This window comes from Crocuta crocuta, unplaced genomic scaffold (assembly GCF_008692635.1).
Source record: "Crocuta crocuta isolate KB4526 unplaced genomic scaffold, BGI_CrCroc_1.0 scaffold186, whole genome shotgun sequence".
Lineage (NCBI taxonomy): Eukaryota > Metazoa > Chordata > Mammalia > Carnivora > Hyaenidae > Crocuta > Crocuta crocuta.
The window spans coordinates 10,090,403-10,115,322 of record NW_027551569.1 but is presented as its reverse complement, the minus strand read 5'-3'; the positions used below and the strand labels follow the sequence as shown (position 1 = coordinate 10,115,322).

The 24,920-nt window shown below is 36.7% G+C and overlaps 1 protein-coding gene across 1 annotated transcript in view; it reads left to right on the top strand.

Moving 5' to 3' along the window:
- The window catches only part of PCNX1 (pecanex 1), a 168,988-nt gene that overhangs the window by 127,962 nt on the left and 16,106 nt on the right, over window positions 1-24,920 (top strand). Inside the window, exons 21-30 of the mRNA XM_077750650.1 lie at window positions 301-406; window positions 1,947-2,039; window positions 2,853-3,003; window positions 7,749-7,890; window positions 8,584-8,761; window positions 11,375-11,483; window positions 12,684-12,813; window positions 15,472-15,530; window positions 17,076-17,291; window positions 23,748-24,001. Of these exons, the coding sequence (XP_077606776.1) occupies window positions 301-406; window positions 1,947-2,039; window positions 2,853-3,003; window positions 7,749-7,890; window positions 8,584-8,761; window positions 11,375-11,483; window positions 12,684-12,813; window positions 15,472-15,530; window positions 17,076-17,291; window positions 23,748-24,001 (1,438 nt within the window). The remainder of the gene's footprint in view (window positions 1-300; window positions 407-1,946; window positions 2,040-2,852; window positions 3,004-7,748; window positions 7,891-8,583; window positions 8,762-11,374; window positions 11,484-12,683; window positions 12,814-15,471; window positions 15,531-17,075; window positions 17,292-23,747; window positions 24,002-24,920) is intronic.

The window sequence follows — 24,920 nt, the reverse complement described above, 5'->3', positions numbered from 1 at the left end:
TGACTTAATCTGTATTGGGTTTCAAATATATTAACTTGGGATCATTCTAACCAATTTGGTTGAGAATATTTGTTAGCTTTTTCTTTCCTAAAAAGTATTAAAACTGTATTTTAATAAAAATATTCCCATTGTGTGCTTATTATAGCATCTTAAACTTCTTAGACCTTTTCATTTGCTAATGATTAAATACACTGGGAACACTTCATTTTTTATCATAAGCTTTGTTTGCCTCTAAGTACTGGTTTTCAGGTTATGAATGTATTTCTTATTAATTCTTTTTTCATTTTTTAAAATTTCAAGCTCTTTGGTGCAATCCAAGATTTTTCCAAAAACAGAAGAGAAAAATCCAGAAGACCCTCTGTCTGAAGTAAAAGATCCACTGCCTGAAAAACTTAGAAATTCTGTTGTAAGTTTTAGCCATTTACAATTAGCTGAAATACGTAAAGTTTAGACAGTTCAACAAGTTGTATCATGTAACTGGTAGAAAATGTTTGTAGAGTTGTAAGTTGTTGATTACCTTTATGTCAAATTTTAACCTGTTAAGAAATGCTCATTCCTCAAAGTTTGTTTCTATGTAATTAAAAACAGTGTGCTAAACATTCATTTTCAAATTAGGTGAAATGAAGTAATTTCATTGTTTATAGAATTCTTAATCCTATTCAGGTTAAACTGGGATTTGAAAGATGAATATTAACACAAATCAAATGTTGTATTGTTCTTGTTGATAAAAACTAGGTGCTTGTAAATCATCTGCTAGTCGTTTAGTGTGTTTTCTTTCTCAAGAGCAATCTGAAAAGTGTGTGTGTGTGTGTGTGTGTGTGTTTATTTTTCAGATTGAAGGGGAGAGCAATTATCTGTACTAATTAACTATATTTAAGAAAATGTAGGGGCACCTGGGTGGCTTAGTCGGTTAAGCGTCCGACTTTCGCTTAGGTCATGATCTCGCGGTTCATGGGTTCGAGCCCCGCATCGGGCTCTGTGCTGACTGCCAGCTCAGAGCCTGGAGCCTGTTTCAGTCTGTGACTCCCTCTCTCTCTGACCCTCCCCTGCTCACGCTGTCTCTCTCTCTCTCCTAGAAATAAGAAATTAAAAAAAAAAAAAAGTAGTAATTTAAAAATTGTCTACTTTGGTGAATTTAATGTTGTCTGTCTTACTTAGTAATTATCTGCTTTATGAAATAGCATAAAGCATTCTTTTTCTAAGTTATTTTAGAATATTTCCATTTGTGAAAAACTGTACTTATATCAGTCATGAGTTAGTTATACTATTTACCTTTACTGAACTTGAGCTGTTGACATATTCTTCAGAAAACTTTAGAAGTACAAAAGTGCCTCACAATAGAATTCAAACAATTTTTTCTGACTTTAATTTCCATGTTAGCAAAGGACATTTCATGTTAAATATAGTAGGATACTTCTTAATCTATCTTAAAATTAGCATAAATCTGCAGGTCAATTGACTGTAGTCAAGATATTAAGAGATTTCTGGTTTATTACTAGAACTAAAAGAGCCAAAACCCAGTATGTAAAATAAGACATTTTTATGCAGTTTCAGCACTTCGAAAAAAACAATGAAAATATAACTTTGTTATCCAAAAGAGTATCTCTTATAAATGATACAGCGACTTAAGTACCTCATTTTCTTTCCCCATTATATAAAAATCAAACTTACAGATCATTGGGGGGAAAATAATCTTCATTCTAAAAGACTTTGTTTTAATATGTTATACATTGTGTGGAACTAGTTTAATTTCCTTGGTATTGCAGTATCAAACCAAGAATCAGGAAACTGAGGAAGACTTCGTATAGGCAATTATTATGTATAAGAGCTATCCAGAAGAATAGGGTCAATGAAAAGTTATTTCTTATACTTTGCCAGTTGGGAATAAAAAATACATAGTTTTAAATTTTTATGTAATTTTTGTTCCATTCTGTTTTCTTCCGCAGAGTGAGCGTTTACAATCAGACCTCGTAGTATGCATTGTAATTGGTGTGCTATATTTTGCTATTCATGTAAGCACAGTGTTCACAGTGTTGCAGGTAAGGAATCATTTTATTCTTTTGATTGGGGGAAAATAATTTTGTTTAGGCTCATTTTTTTATTCCAGTATATGTCCATAATGCTGAAATATATGACGTTTTATTTATTTGATTTTAACAACAGATATTTTCTCATGGTTTCCCTGGGTTGTGAATCTGATTGTAATTGTAGCTTAGCTAGATGACCCTAGTCCAGGGTGTGTTATGCTGCCACGGCCATCAACTGAGGCTGTTAGGAAGACTAAGTTCTTTGCTGACCATTGGCCAGAGATCTGAGTTCCTCTCCATGTGGCCCTTGCCATTGGCTGCTTGTGTATCCACACAAAAGGACAGCTGGTCTTCCCCAGAGCCAGAGATTCTAGAGAGAGAGAAAGCCCAAAGCATCATTTAGTAATTGGTGTCGGATGGGACATACCACCACTTCCTCTGTAAAATGTTGACAGATGTTTAGTTCTTAGATTCTCAAATGACTTTGCTATTTTCTATTAATAAGTAGAAAACTGAATTGACAAATTAGAAGTTCTGTGGATCTCAAGATCAGTTGTTTTTTTTTTTTAATGTTTTATTTATTTCTAGGATTGAGAGAGAGAGAGAGAGAGACAGCGTGAGCAGGGGAGGGTCAGAGAGAGAGGGAGTCACAGACTGAAACAGGCTCCAGGCTCCGAGCTGGCAGTCAGCACAGAGCCCGACACGGGGCCCGAACCCACGAACCGCGAGATCATGACCTAAGCGAAAGTCGGACGCTTAACCGACTAAGCCACCCAGGCGCCCCTCAAGATCAGTTTAATTTTCTCGATTTTATTTTTCTTTTAGCCTGCTCTCAAGTATGTGTTGTATGCATTGGTCGGCTTCGTAGGTTTTGTAACCCATTATGTGCTGCCTCAAGTTAGAAAGCAGCTACCATGGCACTGTTTTTCTCACCCTCTGCTGAAGACAGTGGAGTATAATCAATACGAAGTTCGGAGTAAGTATTTCGTTAATACTCTTCTTTTTAATATGGATTTTTTTTTTTTAACTTTAGCAGAGACAGTTAAGTAAGTATCATCCAGTAACATTGTGGCTTGTGTTTGTTATACTTAGATGAAGCTGTAATGAGTCAAACCTTTTGCAGGATGCTTTAATTTCAGTTGAAGTATAAACGTCAATGCTACAATGCCAACTTCCACAGAATAAAATTTACTTCCTCTCTGTATTGCTCTTCACAGACCTCTCATTGATGAATCCTTCTCTGCGTGTTTGTGGCTTCTTTCCAGTCCTTACCCTTTCCTTAAATCTTCTTTTCTATGTACAGACAACTCAGTCCTCCTTAAGACTTGGTATTTGAGATATTTTTAGCTCAAAGCATAGGGGGAATAAAGAGAATTTTGTTCCTCTTTCCACCAGAGACACTATATCCTACCAAAAAGGTATAAAAGAGTTGATCAGATGAAAAGAAGTTTAAAATATTTGTTAATTGTTCTTGTTCAGGTTTGGAGTAAAGTATAAAGTGATTCAGAAAGGGGTAGAATGCCAGTCCAGTTTAAATCCTGACTTGTCTTTCCTATTGTAAGTATTTGGTCCTTGTTCATTGGCCCCACGACCTGCAATATACCATACTTGCTCATTTTAGAGAAATAATAAAAGTTCATACCTATGTCATCATTTATTATGTATTAGTGATTAAACAAGCCAGTGGTTTTTCCTCCGACATTTTTGTCAGTTAATGAATTACTATAGAGAGTAAATTCCTCAGTTGTTTGAAGATAAATTAACTTGTTTAGAGAACCCTGAAGCTTTTGAAAGTTTTCTATACCAAACTTGACTTTGCATTTTCAAAGCAAATTTCTTGGGCCTTTTAATAAAATTGCTTAGAGCATCATGGAACTGTAACCTTGATCACCAGTTTGATCCTGAAGAGAGAATTAAACATTAATGTGTAGGTGGCAGTAATGGCATTGTGCAGACTTCTGACAATATGTATTCTTTTAATAAGGGAAAATGACACAGGGCGCCTGGGTGGCTCAGTTGGTTGAGTGTCTGACTCTTGATTTCAGCTCAGGTCATAGTCTCCAAGTTCATGGACTCAAATCCCATGTCAGGCTCTATGCTGACAGTGTAGGGCCTGCTTGGGATTCTCTCTTTCCCCCTCTCTCTTTCTGCTTGTCCCTTCTCTTCTCTCTCTCTCTCTCAAAATAAACATTTAAAAAAATTAAGGGAAAATGACATAAAACCGTATGACAATCCATACTGGTTCTTTCATATGATCAGGAAAATAACTTAGAATGATGTATTATTTTGATAGTGACTATTAGTGTTGCTTTCATATATAAATGATAGCAAGTGTATCTGATTTGTTCTGAACAGCTGTTTTCCTTATAGTAAGTCATTGATCATATTATTTCTCTTTTGATCTTAACAAAACATTTCATCTACATTTTTACAAATTTTGAGTCAATATAACATGTTTGACTTATTGAATGCACTAGGTATTAGCAAAGTTTATTTCTTTTCCTTTCTACTGAGTTTAGCTGGTTTCTTTTCCTTCTCTACTGAGACCGTTATTTTAAATCTTTCAGTGTATCCTAGATAGTTTCCCCAATAAAATAATGTGAAAGTATTAGAAAAATATTACTAGCAATGCAGTGACTTTTATGCAGTGTGTGAATCTAAAACATATCATACTTCCATATATGTTCTGATATATACATATCTTGTAAGGTATACACACATATATATATGCCCCCCCACATATATCTTAACATTTTAAAAACAGATAATTTTAATAGATCATTTATTTATTTTATAGAAAAAGGACAGGCTCATAATCTTTAGTAACCTGTCTCCAGAAGTTATAGGCATAAGTGAGAAAAAGTTATGGTTAAGTTTATTTTGGGAACAAGAATGAGCGGGGAAGGGGCAAAGAAAAAGGGAAACCGGCTACCTGATGCCAGCACAGAGCCTGACGCAGGGCTCAGACTCACAGACGATGAGATCATGACCTGAGCTGACATCAGAGCCATCCGGGTGCCCTCATCTAAACTGAAGTCATATCTAAATTGCCAAATTGTACGTGTATCAGAATTCATAGAAGTTGACAACTGGTTGAAATACTGGATTTCTTAACATTATTTATTTATACTGTAAGAGTTTCCTTTCACATCACTTTGCCAAACTGTCGGCATACCTGGGAGAGATTGCTGGTTTGCTTATGGACCACTGCAGTAAAGTGAATATCACAGTAAAGCCAGACAAATCAACTTTTTGGCGTCCCAGTGCATATTAAAGGCTTTGTTTACACTGTAGTCTAATAGCTGTGCAAGAGCATTATGTCTAAAAAGACAGTGTACATACCTTTATTTAAAAATACTCTCGTCAAAAAATGGTGACCATCATCTGAGCTTTCAGTGAGTTGTAATCCTCTTGGTGGTGGAGGGCCTCGCCCCGGTGTTGATGGCTGCTGACTGATCGGGATGGTGGTTGCCAAAGGTTGGGGTGGCTGTGGCAGTTTCTTCGAATGAGACAACAGTGATGTCTGCTATATCAGTTGACTCCTTGTATGAATGATTTCTCTGTAGCATGCTGTTTGCTAGCATTTTACCCATAGTGTAGCTTCCTGTGGGTAGTCATTCTCTCAGTTCCTGCTGCTGCTTTAGCAACTAAGTTTATGTGATATTCTAAATCCTTCATTGTTGTTTCAATAACCTTCACAGCATCTTCACCAGGAGGAGATTGCATCTCATGAAACCGTTGCCTTTGCTCATCCATAAGAAGCAGCTCCTCATCCATTCAGGTTTCATCCTGAGATCGCAGCAATTCAGTCCCGTCTTCAGACTCCACTTTTAATTCTAGTTCTCCTGCTGTTTCCACCACCTCTGCAGTGACTTCCTGCACTGCAGTCTTGAACCCCTCAGAGGCATCCATGAGTGTCGGAATCAGCTTCCAAACTTCTGTTAATGTTGATATTTTGACCTCCTCCCACGAATTGCAAATATTCTTAATGGCATCTAGAATAGTGAATTATTTCTGAAAGTTTTTCAATTTACTTTGCCCAGATATAGCAGAGGAACCATGCTCTATGGCCACTATAGCCTTATGAAATGTATTTCTTAAATGGACGTGAAAGTCAAAATTGCTCCTTGAATCCCCATGCGCTGCAGAATGCATGTTATGTTTGTAGATACTGTCAATGAGCAGTAGTAGTTTAAAAAAAAATTTATTTTTTTGAGAGGGAGACAGAAAGCAACTGGGAAAGGGAAGGGGGGTGGGTGCAGGGAGGGAGACACAGAATCTGAATCAGGCTCCAGGCTCTGAGCTGTCAGCACAGAGCCTCACAATGGGGCTCAAACTCCCAAACTGTGAGATCATAACCTGAGCCGTAGTTGGACACTTAACCGACTGAGCCCCCCAGGTGCCCCAATGAACAGTAGTACTTTGAAAGGAATCTCTTTTTCTGAGCAGTAGGTCTCAACATAGAGCTTAAAATATTAAGTAGGTTATGTTATAAACACACGTGCTGTCATCCAGGTTTTGTTGTTTCACTTAGAGAGCACAGGCAGAGTAGGTTTATCATCATTCTGGAGGGCGCTGGGACTTTCAGAATGTTCCATGAGCATTACTTCAACTGAAAGCCACCAGCTGTGTTAGCCCCTAATGAGAGAGTTTTGAGGCTTTGTAGCCAGGCATTGACTTCTCTTTAGCTCTGAAAGACCTAGGTGTCATCTTCTTCTGATAGAAGACTATTTCATTCACATTGAAAATTTGTTGTTTAGTGCAGCCACCTTCATTAATCTTAACTGGATCTTCTGGAGAACTTGCTGCAGCTTCTACATCAGCACTTGCTGCCTCACCTTGCGCTTTCTTGTTGTGGAGGTGGCTTCTTTCCTTAAACTTCGTGAACCAACCTCTGCCAGCTTCAGACTTTTCTTCTGCAGCTGCCTTACCTCTCCCAGCCTTCACAGACTTGGAGAGTTAGGGCCTTGTTCTGGATTATGTTTTGGCTTAAGGGGATGTTGTGGCTGGTTTGATCTTCTCTGTAGACCACTCAAACTTTCCCCATATCACCAATAAAGCTCTTTCACTTTCTTATCATTCATATGTTCCCTGGAGCAGCACTTTTAATTTCCTTCAATAACTTTTCCTTTGCATTCACAACTTGGCTAGTGTTTGGCTCAAGAGGCCTAGCTTTTGGCCTGTGTTGGCTTTCAACATGCCTTCCTCATGAAACTTAATAACTTGTAGCTTATGATTTAAAATGAGAGATGTATAATTCTTCCTTTCACTTGAACGCTTAAAGAGTATTGTAGAGTTATTACTTGGCCTAATTTTAATCTTAAGGAATAGAGAAACCGGAAAGGAGGGAGAGAGATGGAACAGTCAATCAGTGGAGCAGTCAGAACACACACATTTATTGGTTAAATTTGCCGTCTCACGTGGGTGCAGTTTTTGTTATCCCAAAACAGAACAGTAGCATCAAAGGCCACTGACCACAGATCACTGTAACAAATACAATTATAATGAAAAGGTTTTAAATATTGCAAGAATTACCAAAATATGACAGATGCTGTTGGGAAATGGTGCTGATGGACGTGCTCAATGCAGGTTCTTCAATTTGTAAACCAACAAACAAAAAAACCAGTGTCTGCAAAGTGCTATAAAGTAAAGCTCAGTAAAATGTGGTATGCCTGTATTTTATACACTAGGTGATGTGACCTTCTTACATTGCCTTGTTAGATGCAGCCACCATGATGTGGTTTGAGAAACTTCATGTGTGGCTTCTTTTTGTGGAGAAGAATATCATCTACCCATTGATTGTTCTTAATGAACTTAGTAGCAGTGCAGAGACAATTGCTAGTCCAAAAAAACTGGATACAGAGTAAGTACAGTACTCCTCTCATCTATGTTTAACTGCTAGGGGCTGTCATAAGCAGTGTCTAAAGACATTGATCAAATAACAAATAATTGAGTGTCTCTTTAGTGCAGTGCACTGTGAGATAAAAAAAATTGATGTGAAATTTCTGAACATCTGTTCCTGCTCTTGTATGTCACTACTCCAGACATCTTATTGTCAACTAATGTTTTATGAGAGAACATTTATTCAGTAAGATTGATTTCTAATATTAGATGGTCAACGTAAGAGGTGCCTGTTTTTGTGTACCGTGTAAATCAGACTGTATAGGTAGTCACTTACCTATGCAATCATCCTATAGGCCTACCCATTAGACTTGGTACATGTTGTTGGGTAAGCATAAATACATGTTTTTTTATATGCTAAATGCTATTACTATTAAAGCAATACACATATTAAGAAGCTGGAGAACCATATATTAAAATTACAATACTATTATTTATGTTTTAAGTGTGCTTATTTATATAAAAATAATCATACATACTGTTAAAAGGGAATATAGGATGTGATTTGCTTGGTGTATAAATCATTTTTAGAAGTTCACCTTTGATGTATGTGTATTATGGGCATAGTAAATGAAATAGTGATTTTTCTGAAGTTAGTAGATTTTCTAAAGTTTTCAGCCATTGATTAATGAGTTGTGCATTCTTTCATTTATAGATTAGGTGCTTTAATGATCACCATTGCTGGTCTGAAGTTGCTACGCTCCTCTTTCAGCAGCCCTACATATCAGTATGTCACAGTCATCTTCACTGTGCTCTTTTTCAAAATTGACTATGAAGCGTTTTCTGAGACCATGCTGTTGGATCTCTTCTTCATGTCTATACTCTTCAACAAGGTAATTTGTCACTGAAGGAATATCCCTGTCTGTAAAAAGTAGCTCCCTCTGTAATACACTGTTTAGTGAGAATTCTGCTTGCATTCCATTTGCTTCATTAACTTTTAAGTAATATCTTTCTTCAATCAGCCAGTCATTTAGAAGCATATAAGAATCCCTAAACAATGTTAGTCACTGTAATCCGTCAAAGACATGTTTCTTGCTATATAGCTAAGAAGATAAAGATTAAGTTATATAGAAAATTTAGAGAAATACCAATAGCTGTGTATTTTTAAATGTATAGGATCTTCCAAAAGTGGATGTGGTTTTGAATAATCTAGAAATAGACATGGTAATAATTGAACTGGGCTGTGGGCTGCTAGATAGATGGAGTTAGGAAATAACCTGATAGCTGAATGAAGATGGTAAATACTGAAGGCGGTGAGGCCATGTGGGAGGAATCAGAAATTAGTTTGATGGTGACATTTGCAGAATACTCTGAAAATTACAAAATGCTTCTGAGATTTATTATCCACCCACAAGAGAGGTACTTTCAGTCCTTTTACAAACGAGATGACAAAATCTGGGTCTTCTGCCTCCCATTCCAAGAATCTTTGTGCTGAACCATACTACCTTTCTAAATGATAAAGTTGTGCAGTCAGATTATTTATAAATTAGAGTTTAGATTTCATGTTAACACTGACCACATACAAAGGACTTTGACATATATTATCCCATTTGATAGGTAACAGAGCTGAAGCATATGAGCAGCTACAAAACACAATGAAAGCCCAATTTTAGGCAAGTTAGCCTGGTCAGCCACATTTGGGATGACTTGGGGAAGGAGAACCTAAAGGTATGGAGAAGAGTTTAAGAGACTATGACAGTAATTTAGATGTGATAGAGGCTACCCTAGGATGGGAACAGTACAAATGGAAAACATTAATCTGAACAAGGTGTTAGTGATAGACCGTTTCAAAATATTGTGCTAAATATTGTACTGAGTAGCTTCTAAAATATTGCAATATTATATTTGTTCAGTCACTAATTTGTGTGCATTTTTATCATTTATTTCCTCTTCTAGTGAGCATGGTTAACCAAAGGAGGAAGCCAGAGAGTTAATCAAAGAATTGTTTGTATAAAGAAGCATGTGGTTTCTTACAAATTTAAATATTTAGATTGGAAATTGTATGGTGTCATAGTATACTGTTTGGGGAAAAAGTGCAAGTTGCAATAAAATAGAAACAGTTTTGAAATAGTCTTAACAGGAATTGGTTTGGATTTTCTTAATACTTTCATTTGTTAAGCAAATTGCTCTTGAGAGCATACAGTGTTCCACAAGTATTCTAGATGCTGAGGCTACATCAGTGAACAGAATAGAGAAAGCTCTGTCCTTAAGGGATTTGCATTAGTAAGGTTAGTCGATAGAATTTAACAAGGATAGTAAGCAAGTAATTTTTATGAGTTCTCTATATATAGTTTTTAAGATGCCATTGTATGATGCACCGTCAATTTAATAATACAAGAAAAAATTACTATGAATGTATCCAGAGATGTTTTTATCCACTAACCACTTATCCATGTAATTGCTTGTCATTTTTTTCTTCAGTGTTAATAGTCAAAATTTGAGTTCAGTCTGTTTCATATTTAGAATCTGAAGTTTTCTGAATCACTGCTTTGAGACAGTGAATAATGGCATCTTGATTATGCACACTGCTTTTACATCCTGACATCCCGATCACATTAGTATCAAGGATTACCAGCATAATTTTGAGTCATGGAGAAGAATGCAGGAGTTTCATCTGCAGTTTCTAATTGGTTGAAGTTGTGATTTCTTTCTTTTTTTTTTTTTTTTTTAATTGTGAATTAAACAGGTTCATTTGCAAATTAACTGAACAATTTCATATGAGGTGTTTTGTGCCTGAATCATGGTACCAAATTAGTCTGAACCTCTCTCTTGCTTTTAAGATTCTGTGTCTGTTTTGTGAATTGGGCCTTACATTGCCTAACATGCAGAGGCAGTTTTGGGCAAACACAATAATTCTGTTGCAGTGTTGAAGACATGTTCAACAACAAAACAAATCCTAATTTACATAAAATTAAAATGTGTATTGTGTTTCCATTGACCATAACAATTGAGATTATGAACAGATGCCTAATATGCACTACTAAATCCTTAGGCAACTAGGCAGGGACAAGTGAATTACAACTTTATTTCCTGCTTGGCTGCTTTCAGATTTCTTCCGACATTGCATTTAAAACATACTCCATTTCCAAAGTACTAAAATTTGAGGAAAATGTGTCTTAGGATTAAAAATATGTATGAATTACTTAAGCTTTACAAACATCTAGATTTCCTACCTTTATTTTGCTTGTAGTAGTAGTCATACAGCCAATAGAGGGCATAGAGCTTTTTAAATAGATGAAACACAAATCCGTAAATCAGCTAGCTGTCTTTACTTAAATATATATTCAGTGTTTTGGCAGTTGATGTATCTTTTCCTTTTACGCGAATGGCAAATATTTTCAGTGCCATTTTCTTATTAGGAAAAAAATACATTTTAGAGGTCTTTCATTTTCTAATTCAAATCTCTGATAAGTTTTTTACTGATTGTTTTTCTTTTCCTCCTACAGCTTTGGGAACTCCTTTATAAATTGCAGTTTGTGTACACTTACATTGCCCCATGGCAAATTACATGGGGTTCTGCTTTCCATGCTTTTGCTCAGCCCTTTGCAGTCCCCCGTATCCTTCCAATAAAAGTTGTTTAAGAAAGGGCAGTCATATCCTTAATGTGAATGTTGTTTTATAGACATAACCTTTCACAGGCATAGAATATAAGTTACTGGGTTAAAAATTATCAAATAGTCTCAGTCCTTTGAGTGCACACCTGTGCCAGGTTGGATTAACTTGTATTTATATCTGTGGCCCACAGATCATCTGAACAGGAGGATAGTATTAAGGTTTTATAATTAATCCATGCTGACTTAAAATTTTATGTTTACGTATATAAGTATTTTTTTAATGTTTTATTTATTTTTGAGAGAGAGAGAGAGAGACAGCGTGAGCAGGGGAGGGTTAGAGAGAGAGGGAGGCACAGAATTAGAAGCAGGCTCCAGGCTTTGAGCTAGCTGTCAGCAGAGCCCGACGCAGGGCTCGAACCCATGAACCGTGAGATCATGCCCTGAACCGAAGTCGGAGGCTTAACCGACTGAGCCACCCAGACGCCCCATATATAAGTATTTTTAATAAATAGAAAATGTTTAGAAATATTTTTTAANAGAGAGAGAGAGAGAGAGAGAGAGAGAGAGAGAATCCCAAGCAGACTCCACACTGTCAGCGCAGAGCCTGACATGGGACTCGTTTGAACCCACGAACCATGAGATCATGACCTGAGCCACAATCAAGAGTGAACGCTTAATTGACTGAGCGACTCAGGCACCCCTAGAAATATTTTTAAGTGAAGATACAAACATCTTTCATAATCATGATTCTAATTTAACTATGTCTAAAATTTTCTAATCTCATCATTTCTTAAAAGTACTTTCTAAATAAAAGTAAAAGTTAGTGGTTATGTGGTTATTGAAATGCAGATTTTTTGTTTGTGTAAATTTTAGTTTTATCTTCTGAAAAATTAAACCCAGCATCTTTATCCAAGGGTAATATATGGACTTTTCCTAAATACGTATTAGCAGATTTTATCTGATTCCCTTCAAAGCATCATGCCAGGCTGTGCTACCCTAGCTTGTCTTCCTACTTGTACCCCCTTCTACTGTCCAGTGACACCCTCTTTCATATTCCTCTGATGAACCTCACACTGTGTTCATTGCTGTAATGGTGATGTGTTGTGACATGTATTTGTGTGTGTGTGTGTCTTGTGTGCACACGTGTGTGCACGCATGCTCGCTCAAATGAATGTTCAAATCCTTAACCAGTTTTTTATAGATTCCGCCATGTTGTTTGTTCAGGCTGCTGTATCGGCCTTTTTTTCTACTCCACTAAATCCCTTTCTGGGGAGTGCAATATTCATCACTTCATACGTTCGACCTGTCAAATTCTGGGAGAGAGACTATAAGTGAGTACAATAAAGCATTTGAAAGCCAATTTTATCTATTTTTTACTAGGAAAAACTCTCAACAGCATTATGATAAGTAATTCATGACTAATAATTTTTTGTGTTGAACTATTTTGCTAAAATTTCATAAATGCTCTTAAAGTTTCAAAATCAAATAAAATTAGAAGAGTCAGAGTAACTTCTCTATTTTCTGTGCCATTTTTTCTAAGATATTTTAAAACACCTAGTTTTTGGTGAATATATTCCTTTTTCTTTTTTTCTTTTAATGCTATGTCTTAGAGTTGGTTCCACCTTAATATTGCTCTGAAACTTTATGCTATGCAATGTTATGTTATTATAGCAGTCATAATTAGTTACCTCATAGTTTCCTGAGAAATATCTATTTGTAGAGCTAAATTTTCTATATCTTATGTCTGGTTTCTCATGAGAGCTTTTTAGTGAACTTCTTTATGCATAAAGTATTTTTTCTATTTAGATTTAGTTTTTTGGCTAGCTGTTTCATCTGATGCCTGCTAACTATCTTTATGTGTAATTTCTCCAAGTGTTTTGTGTTTTTTTTTTTTAATTTAGGAGAGATTATCCAAAAGGGGAATTATTGAGTCATGGAGCCTAAACATTTTAAAGGCTTTTAGCGTGTATTGGCATTGATTCAGAAAGAGCTTATACTAATTTGTAATCCTGTGGTCCATCTCCATGACTGTTTCTTTTCTCTCTACTCTTTCACACATCACTGCGTATAATAGGTGACAGTAGTGGTTTCCCCTTTTAAACAGTGGACTGGCTTGTGGATTGGAAGCTTTTGCTCTGGTCTTTTATCTAAAACCGCACTTGGTGTTTCTCTTTTTGACGAATTTCTGTGTTACTCCTATTCTCCTCTCAGGTAACTTAAATCTGGTCCAGAATATTGCCTGGGGCAGCAGTTTTGGTCTCAGAACCCCTTTACTCCCTTCACAGCCACTGAAGTCTCTGAGGAGTTTCTGTTGGTACAGGTTATATCCACAGACACTTACTGTATTAGAAATTAAAACTCAGAAAAATTCAAACATTTATAAAATAGCAACAATAAACCCATTATGTGTTAATGTAAGTAACAGTTTTTAAGGAAAATTACTATAATTTCTATACCAGCAAAAAAAATCAGTGAGAAGAGTGTCACTGTTTTTGTAGTCTTGTAAATCTCTTTAATGTCTGGCTCAGTAGAAGACAGCTGGATTCTCAGAACTGCTTCTGCAATCAATCTGTTGTTGCAATATGTTGTTTTGGTTGAATTATATGAAGAAAATCTGGCCTCGTGCAGACACATAGCTGGAAAAGAAAGAAGTATTTTAATAGCCTTTTTAAACAGTTGTGGATATTTCTCTTTGATCTTTCAGTAGAAGTTGACACATGCTAGTTTCCTAAAGATTAGTTGCAGTATGGAGTCTTAAAACCATCTCTGTTGTTGGGGAAGAAGAATTTCCTCTTCCTTTCAAGGCCCTTCTAGCTCAACTAAGAATCAACTTGACATGAGACAGATGAACAGGAGAAAATCAAATTTAATAGCATATATATATATGGAATCCACACAGACATGGAAATTCCAAAGACACGTAGCATGAGCTAGCTTACATGAGCTAGGGAGAGAGGTAGGGTCTTAGGGATACAAAGAGGAAAAGATCATTAATAAGAAGGTGAAAGGAGGGGTAAGGAATGTAATTTGTTGGTAAACTAATCAAGCTCATTATAGTAAATACACATTTTCCCAAATTGTGATTTTTGCTTAAAAACTTGAGTTCTCTTATTGGCAGCAGGACTAGACTCACTTTCTTCATTTTTGAGAAATGTCTGTCAAGTATGCAAGCCTGAATAATCATAGTAAAAATGATGTTCCATGAAAAAAAAAGTACCAAGTGCTGCTTGCAATTCAAACAGTGGCACAAATGCTATCCCTTGAGACAACCATCACGCAATATTAAAAAGACATGTACTGAGGAGGTGTGATTTAATCAAATTAATCTTTTTTATTGCTTCGTTAAAGACCTTTGAAGTTGAAACGCAAATTTTTGTTTTGTGGTTTTTCTTGTGCAAGTGTGGCAGTAAAAAAATACAGTTCGGTACCACCGCCTGGATTCATATGCCAGGAGTCATGCCCACTGTTCTTTTTGCACCGTCAGTGCAATTGTCACATGGTGAAAAAAGTCAATAATAGCTCAAGATTATTCTGAAAATCATTTTAATCTGGAAAACTCTTGGGTTTTGGGTCTTGAGGCCCCTGCGTCCATTTCTGTGGACCATATTTTAGGAACCACTATTCTAAAGTACTGTACCATTGGACATTAATAGCTGTTCCTTTCCCTTGCAAAAATGTTTCATGTACTGTATAGCTCTGAGAACTGTATATGGCACACATTTTTCGTCAATTTTTTTTTGCTTTAAACTTGTTAATGTCTTTCTACCCACTGTTCAATTTAACACCAGTTAGGAGGTAACTGCTGTGTTTATGTATGATGAAGGTGGGGGAATAAAAAGCACCTAAACTACACTACTGAGGAATTTTATCAATGTACTAATCATAGATGTTTCTCAGAGATGTACATAAAGTAATAATATTTACTTCATCTGATATTTTCTCCTTTTTAATTAAAGTTTAGTAAAAATGTTTTGTTTTGTTCTCTTCAGCACGAAACGAGTGGATCATTCAAATACCAGACTGGCTTCCCAGCTTGATAGAAATCCAGGTAAAAGTTCAAAAGAAGCAAGTCTAAGGAATGTGTTATGTATATATATTTCACTTCCTAACTTATTAGGAATCCTGTCAGTTCCGAATTGTCATTTTTTTCAAAGACTGTACAGTAAAACCTTGGTTTGTGAGTATAATTCATTCTGGAAACATGCTTGTAATCCAAAGCACTTGTGTATCAAAGCGAATTTCAAGAACCATTGGCTCAGTTGTGATCATGTGACATTTGGCATCATGTGCTGCTGCTATTGTAAGACCTCTCTTGTTTATCAAGTTAAAATTTATTAGAAATGTTGACTCATTTGTGGAATACTCGCAGAATAAGTTACTCATGGTCCAAAGTTTTACTGTCTATCTTTTGCTTTTTGTTTTGCCTTAGCAACGTATATGTGAATTCAAGAATCTACAGTGTATATACCCATCTTTTATAAAGTGCATTTAAAAAATTTTCATAGGAATTCAAAATGCCATTCAAAGACTGTCTTCCATAGGTTCAAAAGTAGAATAGTTAAAGTAAAACTGGTCAAGTATATCAAAGAGTATGCAATCTAATAGGTGTATTTATTAATATATTTGCTTCCCCTACTTCCCCGAATATTTAGGTAAATATTCATTTAATTTAATTGCATTTAGTTTTTTGTATATAGAGATGTCGTGTGAGGAAACCATTCAAGATCTTCAGTAGTACATGGTATTTGGGTGGTAGTACCATTATCTAAGGTATGGTTTCTTAGTTTTGTCATTGGGGAAACATCCTTTTGTCAGCCCACCTGTTAGTAATTGGACACACAGAGGGTGAATCCCATTAATCCAACTGTAAGACATTAACCAGAATTCCAATGTATTTAATAAAAAGAATCTAACTCTAAGATAGACTGGAATATTTGTATCCATTGACTCTCAGATTCCTTCAAATACTGTCTACTTGAAAAACCTAATTAATAATCAGATAGTTTTTGTAATTCTAAAATTGGGTTAAGTAGGACTAGTTACTTGATAATAATGACTGTCGTTATCCATACTGGTAGATAAAGTCTAGTATGACCTTGTCGAAGGGGCTTGGAATTCTCATAATGCTAATGAAGCCATCTTGCATGTTAAAAAGGCCAAGCCCTGAATTAATATGCATACTTCTGTTTTTAACTTAAGAAAATGTTTTAAAGATTTTATTTTATTTTTTAAAGTTTATTTATTTTGAAAGAGACAGAGCACAAGCAGGGAGGGACCGAGAGAGAGAATCCCAAGCAGGGTCCATGCTCAGCGCAGAGCCCTGATACAGGGCTCAGTCCCGCCTGAGGTGATATCAAGAGTTTGATGCTCAACTGACTGAGCCAGTCAGGCACCCCTGTAACTCTAAATTCTGAAATTTTTCTTGTTACCCTGTATTTCATTTTTATATAGAAATTGTAAGGGTATTAATGTTTCTCTTGTCCAAAAAAAAAATTCCCTAACTAAAAATTAGCTTTAATGTTTTTAACAGTCTTCCTTGTTGATGTAACAGAGATGTAGGGTAAAATGTAACATTTTTAATCCCTTCTTACAGGATCAGATGACAACAATCTGAATTCCATCTTTTATGAACACTTAACCAGATCCCTACAACACAGTCTCTGTGGTGATTTGCTCCTAGGCCGGTGGGGAAACTACAGTACAGGGGACTGTTTCATTCTTGCCTCTGACTACCTCAATGCATTAGTACACCTTATAGAGATAGGCAATGGGCTAGTCACTTTCCAGCTGCGGGGACTTGAATTCAGAGGTAAGACGTTCTCCTTTTATTTCTATAACGTACTCTTGTGTCATGGGTTTTATGTGTTTACATCTCAGATCAAAAGTCAGCATAAAATCAGATCCTTAGTCTTTGGAATTGTGGAACGAAAAGAGTTGTTAAAAGAACAATTTTTAGATACTTTTCCAAATTTCACATTTAGTGAGAAGAATCTTTTTTTTTTTAATTAAGTTTATTTATTTATTTAGAAAAAGAGAGGTGCATGTGAGCACAAGTAGGGGAGGCGCAGAGAGAGAATCCTAAGGAGGCTCCACTCTGTGAATGCAGAGCCCCGATTCAGGACTCAAACTCATGGACCATGAAATCATGACCCAAGCCAAAAATCAAGAGTCAGATGCTTAACCAACTGAATCATTCTGAGAAGAATCTTTTTTTGTGGTATGCCAAAATATATAAAGGTAGCATCATTCGTGTATAACTGACTATGTGCCTGGTGATATTGAATTTCTGTTGTTTTCTGCTTGCTCTCTTGTCATTTTCTCTGCAAGAAGTTACATATATTTATTAGATGGCTAGCAGCATAGAATGCTGTGTTGTGTGAGGCACAGAGTAGCCAGCCAGCTACTTTCATGTAGACACCATGCCTTTGTCCTCAATAGATGTTTGTTTTGAAGTGAAGCTCCTATAACATCAAAACAGTTTTAAAGTGAACAAGTCAGTGGCATTCAGTGCATTCACAGTGTTGTACAGCTGTTAGAGAAGGTGGTTGGTTAGGTTCGAGCAGGATGCCTGGAGGTCAGTAAAGAAGAAGCCAGGGCCGGCTATTGGAGAGTCAGAGGCTGTCCTGGCAGCATCTCAAAACAAAGCCACAAGAAGCCCAATCAAACCAGATAGGCCCAAGATGGCTGACAAAATAGGCCAGCGACCCCTGACCAAATACAGAAGAAAAAGTGTGAAACCCTGCTTTCAAGAAAACCCCACTTCAAGTAATGAATATACCTCCCCTGAGTTAACAGTGTCATTCAATGATAGAAACCCAACCCCCTGCAGGCAGGTTTCTCTTTCTCTCTCTCTCTCTGTCTCTTTTGCACTTGCCCACTCTTTGAGTGTACTTCTGCTTTAATGAACTTTCTGCTTGTATTGCTCATCTGCTGTGTTGTGTCTGTCCTTGAATCTTTCTGGTGACAAGACCAGGAGGCTTCAGCCACATCTTTGAGACATGTTGGGTTGAGGCCTCAGGGCCTGGAGTCTCCCCAGTTCATCCATCTACACAACCACCACCACCTCTGTCTAGTTCAAAGCATTTTCATCACCCCAAATAAAACCTCACATCCATTAAGCGGTTACTCCCTATTCCCCTCCCATCCCTCAACAGTTTTGTGTAAGGACGAATGAAGCAATTTCCACACTGAAAATCATGTGTTCAGAAACATACCAAGTTGATGTTATCAACTGCTATAAGTTGAATATCTTGTAAACATGAACAGAAACTTGTTTTATAGGAATTGAGGAAAGTCATAGTAATGTGTATCCTTTCAATCTAGGGAACATTTGAACTTAAGAGTTTTTAGAACATCCAAGCTTTGTTTTGATCTATTCCAAGAAGTGCCTTGCACGCTTTTGACTTGAAATGGGAAACAAGAAAGCATTTGACTAGATGGCGGATCAGATCAGATTTATACCCTATAGCTTTATTTCCAACCTGGTATTGAATCAGAAGGTATGGACCTTTGTTGGGTAATCTTTGTTAATGAAGCAAGTGCTTTTCTAAAATTACTCCATTCCCCAGAAATAAGACTGTACTTGTTTGACACACAAATGAAGGCACTAAATGTTGATGTTTGTGATCTGTTTGTCATCCGATCTCTCTCTTTCAAAACACCCTATTATTGTTCAATGATTTCTTTCTGCCTCTTCAACAGAGCCCAAGACCTTAATTCTATCTCTCTAGAGTCTTAACCTAATGTTCAGATCTAACCCAACTAGACTCAACCAAAAGTCAGCACCCCCTTACCATGACACCTACTACTGCCATGACTTTAACTTTTTTTAAATTGCTGGTAGCTGAAGATTTCACCTTTGTTCTTTAACCTTTTTTTTTTTTTTTTAAAGAAATGTGTGTGTGTAGGATAGTTTATGTAGCATTTCTGTATGTGTGAGTCAGAAGAGGATCCTCCTTAAGATTTGCTAATTTCACCATGTTGGTCAGAAATTGATCCAAATTCTCACTCTCCCAACTTTCATTCTCTGGTACCGAGTAGATTCAAATAAAGTTTTGGACAAATTTGCCATCCAAACTCTCACTGTTTGCCAAACAAAACTCAAACCTATGTGGGAACATAGTATGTCTTACTGTGAATTTGTGCTGGATTTGGATAGCAAAAGATACCTGTAAATCTTTACTCAGCCATAGCGATCTTTTAAAAATGTATATTTATTTTGGAGGAGGGCAGAGGGAGAGAGAGAATCCCAAGCAGGCTTCATGCTCTCAGACACAGGACTCGATATCATGAACTGTGAGATCATGAACTGGGCCAATATCGAGAGTCGGACACTCAGCCAACTGAGCCACTCAGGTGCCCCAGTGATTTTTTTTTTTAAGGCAAATTTGATCATATTCCTTTCATGCTTAAAATTTTCAGTGGCTTTCCATTGCATTTAAAATCGAGTTCACACTCCTTTGCCTGCCCTACCACGCTGTTATCTGGCTTTTGCCAGTTTCTCCAACCCCACTTACACCACCATTCTCACTCACTCTAGCCACACTGGCCTTCCCACTGGCCTTCCTTCAGTGTCCTAATTGTGCTGTTCTTTACTGAGGACTTTATACTGCCTTTCCCTTTGCCTAGAACGTGCCAGCCCCCCCCCGCCCCCGCCCCCCGCTTCCTCCTACCAGTCTTCCACCTGGCTAATTCCTTAATTACCTTTAAGCATTAACCTGAATATCATTTTCTCAGAGAAGCCTTCTCTAAACACCTGGCCCACATGATTATCTTGTATTGCCATTTTTACCTCCTTAGTACTCAGCATAATTATAATTTCATATTTATTTGTATTTATTTGTTTGAGGTTTATTTCCCTTTTAGCCCAGGGGTGGCAAACTTTTTCTGTAAAACGCCAGATAGTAAATAGTTTAGGCTTTGGAGACATGCACATTTTCTGTTGCATATTTTTACTTGATTTAAAAAAAAACAAAAAACAAAAAAAAAAACAGTGCTTTAAAAACATGAACACCATTCCTAGCTTGGATTTGGCCTGGGGCTGTATTTTGCAAACCTTTGCGGTAGATTATTAGCTCCTCAAGGGCAGGAGTCCTATCTGCTTCATTCATTACTGTATATCCAGTACTTATTTCAGCAGTTAGCATATAATACATAATTAGTTAATTTTGTAGAATGATTAAATACGTATATAGCTGTGTCTCCTTTCTCTTCATTCCAGAATTCTCATGAGGTCTGTTCTTGCTTGGATCTTGTCATCTTTGGTTATTTTCTTTCCTTCACAGTGTTGTGTCCCCTGTCCCAGCTACCTCCTGCCTCTCAGTACTAATCAAGAGTGTCCGTATTTTGCCAGAAAGATATTTGGATCTACTGAGCATTTTGATGTATTTTCTGGGGTATACCCTATTAAGCCAATTTAATTCCTTGATTTTATTATGTCTCATAGTGAATTCTAAATGTTAAGTGACATTTAACTAAACAAATTTCTTGATCAGCTTGCTGTACACCTTGGTTAAATCCCTTTATGTTTATTTCATTTCCATTTTTACTTTACTGATATTTCTTAATATTTTTTCCATGTAAATTTTACATCAAAGATTTATCAATCATATTTTTGGCTGTCAAAATTTTATTACAGTTTCTACCATGTTAACTTTTTATTTGTAAATGTTACTTCTGCTAAGCACAGTTTTCCGAGTCAAACTTTATAGGTCAAAAATGTATTATGCTGATGGGACTCCTCTCAGTTTTTACTCAAATTATTTTCAACATGTCTGGTTTTTATAATTTCCAGTTTTATTTAATTTTACCAATAATACTATGAAGTGACTGAAAGACATAGCTAATCCAGGAAATAATTGGTAATGGTCCCTTATAGGTATTCTGGAATCCCTTTCCGGGTCTCAAAGTTCTTTTTTTAGTTGCTAATATTAATTCCTAGGCTTTTTAATGACTTCCTTTTCTAAGCCAAGTGCATTACTCGGGTGTGTTGGGGTAGGAAATGTTCCTGGGAATTGTATTAATTCAGTACTCAGTTCACTTTATTCTGCGATTCCGAACAAGGGTCTCATTCTGTCTCCACAATAAATGTCAGCATCTCCAAGCTCCCTCTTGCCATGTATCTTTTCTATATACTGTTCACAAAGTGATCTGCACAGAGTAGAGCTTTCTCTCATTGTGTCTCTCTTTTACTTAAAAACCTTTGACTAGACCTTCCAGAAAGATGATAAAATGAGTAAAATGAAGTAATAAAATAAAATCTAAGAACAGACCCAGCTTCATGCCACACTTTTTTTTTTTTTAAGTTTATTTAGTTTTTAGAGACAGAGCATGAGTGGGAGAGGGGCAGAGAGAGAGAGAGAGGGAGACATCGAATCTCCAGCAGGCTCCAGGCTCTGCACTGTCCGCACAGAGCCTGGATGTGGGGCTCGAACTCACAAACTGAGATCATGACCGGAGCTGAAGTCGGACACCTAACCAACTGAGCCACCCAGGTGCCCCTTTGCCACACTTTTAAAATGCCTGTCTCAGGATGTTTCTTCTAGAAACTGAATAATTCTTTGCCCTCTCTAGTCCATTCTAGCACATGGAAAAAGAAGGAAAACTTCTCCAGGCTTGTTACAAAGCCAGTGTAATACTGGTAACAAAATTTGACTAAACTGGCTTAAAAAGTAAACTGTAGTTTAACCCACACGTGGACATAGATGCAAAATTTTTCAGAACCTAGAATCAGCAGAAACCAGGAGTCCTTTTTTTCAAGTGCCTTTTACTAGTTGAGTCCTTTTAATTTTTTAAATTAAGTATTAGAAAGCAAATTAATAGAATTCATCTTTTAATAGGTTATAAAAAGACAATAAAATACAATCTTTTCAGAAGATGCTAGAAGACTTTTGATTGAATTTCATTTCCTTTATTGGTTTGAAAAATACTTTCTAAAATCACAAATGATCCTTATTCTGGGGAAAAAAAAGTTTGTGAATCTAGATCTGTAGTCATGATCGTGTGTGATGGTCAGCTGCTGCAGACATTCCTATTAACGTCAGGTTAATAGGCAGGGTTTTTCCTTTCACCACTGTGTGACATTATTCTGGAAGTACTCAGCAATGTAATTGAATAAGAAATGAAACATCAGATCTTTGGGAGTTCTCGAGTGCTCCCAGCCTACCTCTTTAGCCTTATCTTTCACACCACCACCAACCTGGGGCTGGTTTTCATAGCATCTTTTTCTCTCGAAGCAGTGTTTTACAAACATGGATGGTGTATATGTTCTCTTTAAAGAAAAAGTTTGTTGTAAAGTCTCACATAAGCTATTTTACCTAAATATGTGACTTTATAAAATTAAGTATAATCCCCTTGTAATCATTATATAAGGAATTTACTAATTAGGTGGAAGCAAGACCACAGAACAAGGTAAGATAAAAATTAACATTGGTGTGACAGATGATAGCTTACTGGCACTAGACTGCTGTGGGTGTAATTGTGTATTCCAATTTTGTAGTTTCCCTTCAGTAACACTAATGCAGAGAATGCCTGTTTGGTATCTTATACAAAAGAATGTAACTTCAAAGAATTGTTTGCTAGTGCTGAATAATCAGATCTCATAACTAATTGAAATTTTATCAGCAGGTAAGCTTCAAATGCCAGTAATATAATTTTGACCAATTATTGTTGGAATTGGTAACAGGAAAATTAACTATGTATCTAAGATTAAATTATCATGAACCTTTACAGTTTATATATCCAAATAAGCAGGATATCCATAATACTTATGCTTGCAGCATGGACATGACACTGATAAGTGGAGCTCAGATTCTTTTGCGTTCTGCCTGTCTGTCTATATTGTGTGCTGTCTGATGATTCACTTCTAATTCCATTCTTCCCTTATTGAATTTAACTCAAACCTTCATGAGATGTCCCTTTACCCGTTGGCCTTCATTTGACATGAATGCTGTTGTAAACCCAAATTTGGAAAGTTTGGGATAAGTAAATCAAAATTAAGAAGGTTACTGCACAAATTTTCAGAACCTTTAATGTGCTGATGCCTGTTGTGATTCTGCAGGAAACGAATATATAATATGCCTAGTTTCTTAGAGCTTCCTGCAGTTTGTTAACGAACATCCCAAGGCAAATCAATCACAGACTTTAAATTACTATAAAAAGGTGTCTTTTATCTAAATTTCTTGTGTCTTTGAAGCATTTATGTTTCTACTTCATATATTTTTTTTTCTCCTTTATATGCAGTCGTCTGTGTCTTTCTCTCTTTAAGGTACTTACTGTCAACAACGGGAAGTAGAAGCCATTACTGAAGGCGTTGAAGAAGATGAAGGATTTTGCTGTTGTGAACCCGGTCACATTCCTCATGTGCTTTCATTTAATGCTGCGTTTAGCCAGCGCTGGCTGGCTTGGGAAGTGATAGTCACTAAGTATATTCTGGAGGGGTATAGCATCACTGACAATAGTGCTGCCTCTATGCTTCAAGTCTTTGATCTTCGGAAAGTACTCACAACTTACTACGTCAAGGTAAGGCTATGTGCCTAGTTAGATTTTCTGATAGTTGGGAGTTCTTCTTAGAGAAGACTTATGTATTTTTTGGTACCTGTGCTTTGCTTCTAAGTAGTGATTTAAATTCTCTAAGTATCCAGTAAAGTCAGTAATATATACCTATAAAGGTCTTGCTGTTCTTATTTTAGTGGAACTTAGCCATTTGTTTATTTTTATTTATTTATTTATTTATTTTTTTATTCTATTTTTATTTATTTCTAGGAGAGAGAGAGAGAGACAGCGTGAGCAGGGGAGGGTCAGAGAGAGAGGGAGATACAGACTCTGAAATAGGCTCCAGGCTCCGAGCTGGCAGTCAGCACAGAGCCCGATGTGGGGCTCGAATGCATGAACCGCGAGATCATGACCTAAGCGAAAGTCGGACGCTTAAGACCGACTAAGCCACCCAGGCACCCCAGCCATTTGTTTATTAATAATAATAGCTACTATTTGTAGTTCATATGTTTTAGGCACCAGGCTATGGAATATGCATACATACACACATAGGTATCTTACCCAGTTTCCTAAAGGAATATCACATCTGTGTTTTACAAATAAAGAAAAATCAGATGTTACCTGTCTGAAGTCCTCTAACTAGCAAATGGAGTTAAGGATTTAAAATGTAGACTTGTCTGACTCCTGAGCCCTTGCTGTTGACCACTGCTTTGCACTGCTTTCAATAAACTGAGTAAAAATATTGCAAGATTTGGGAGTTCCCCAAGACCACCCTCACTTGTGACAGCAGCTGCAGTTTGGGGGTCACCAGAGGCCACTCTCAGATTCAGTAATTTGCCAGAAGGACTCCCAGAACTCCACAAAGCCATTATACTCTTGGTTAGGATTTATTACAGTGGAAGGATATGGATTAAAATCAGCCACAGGAAGAGGCATGGAGGGCAGG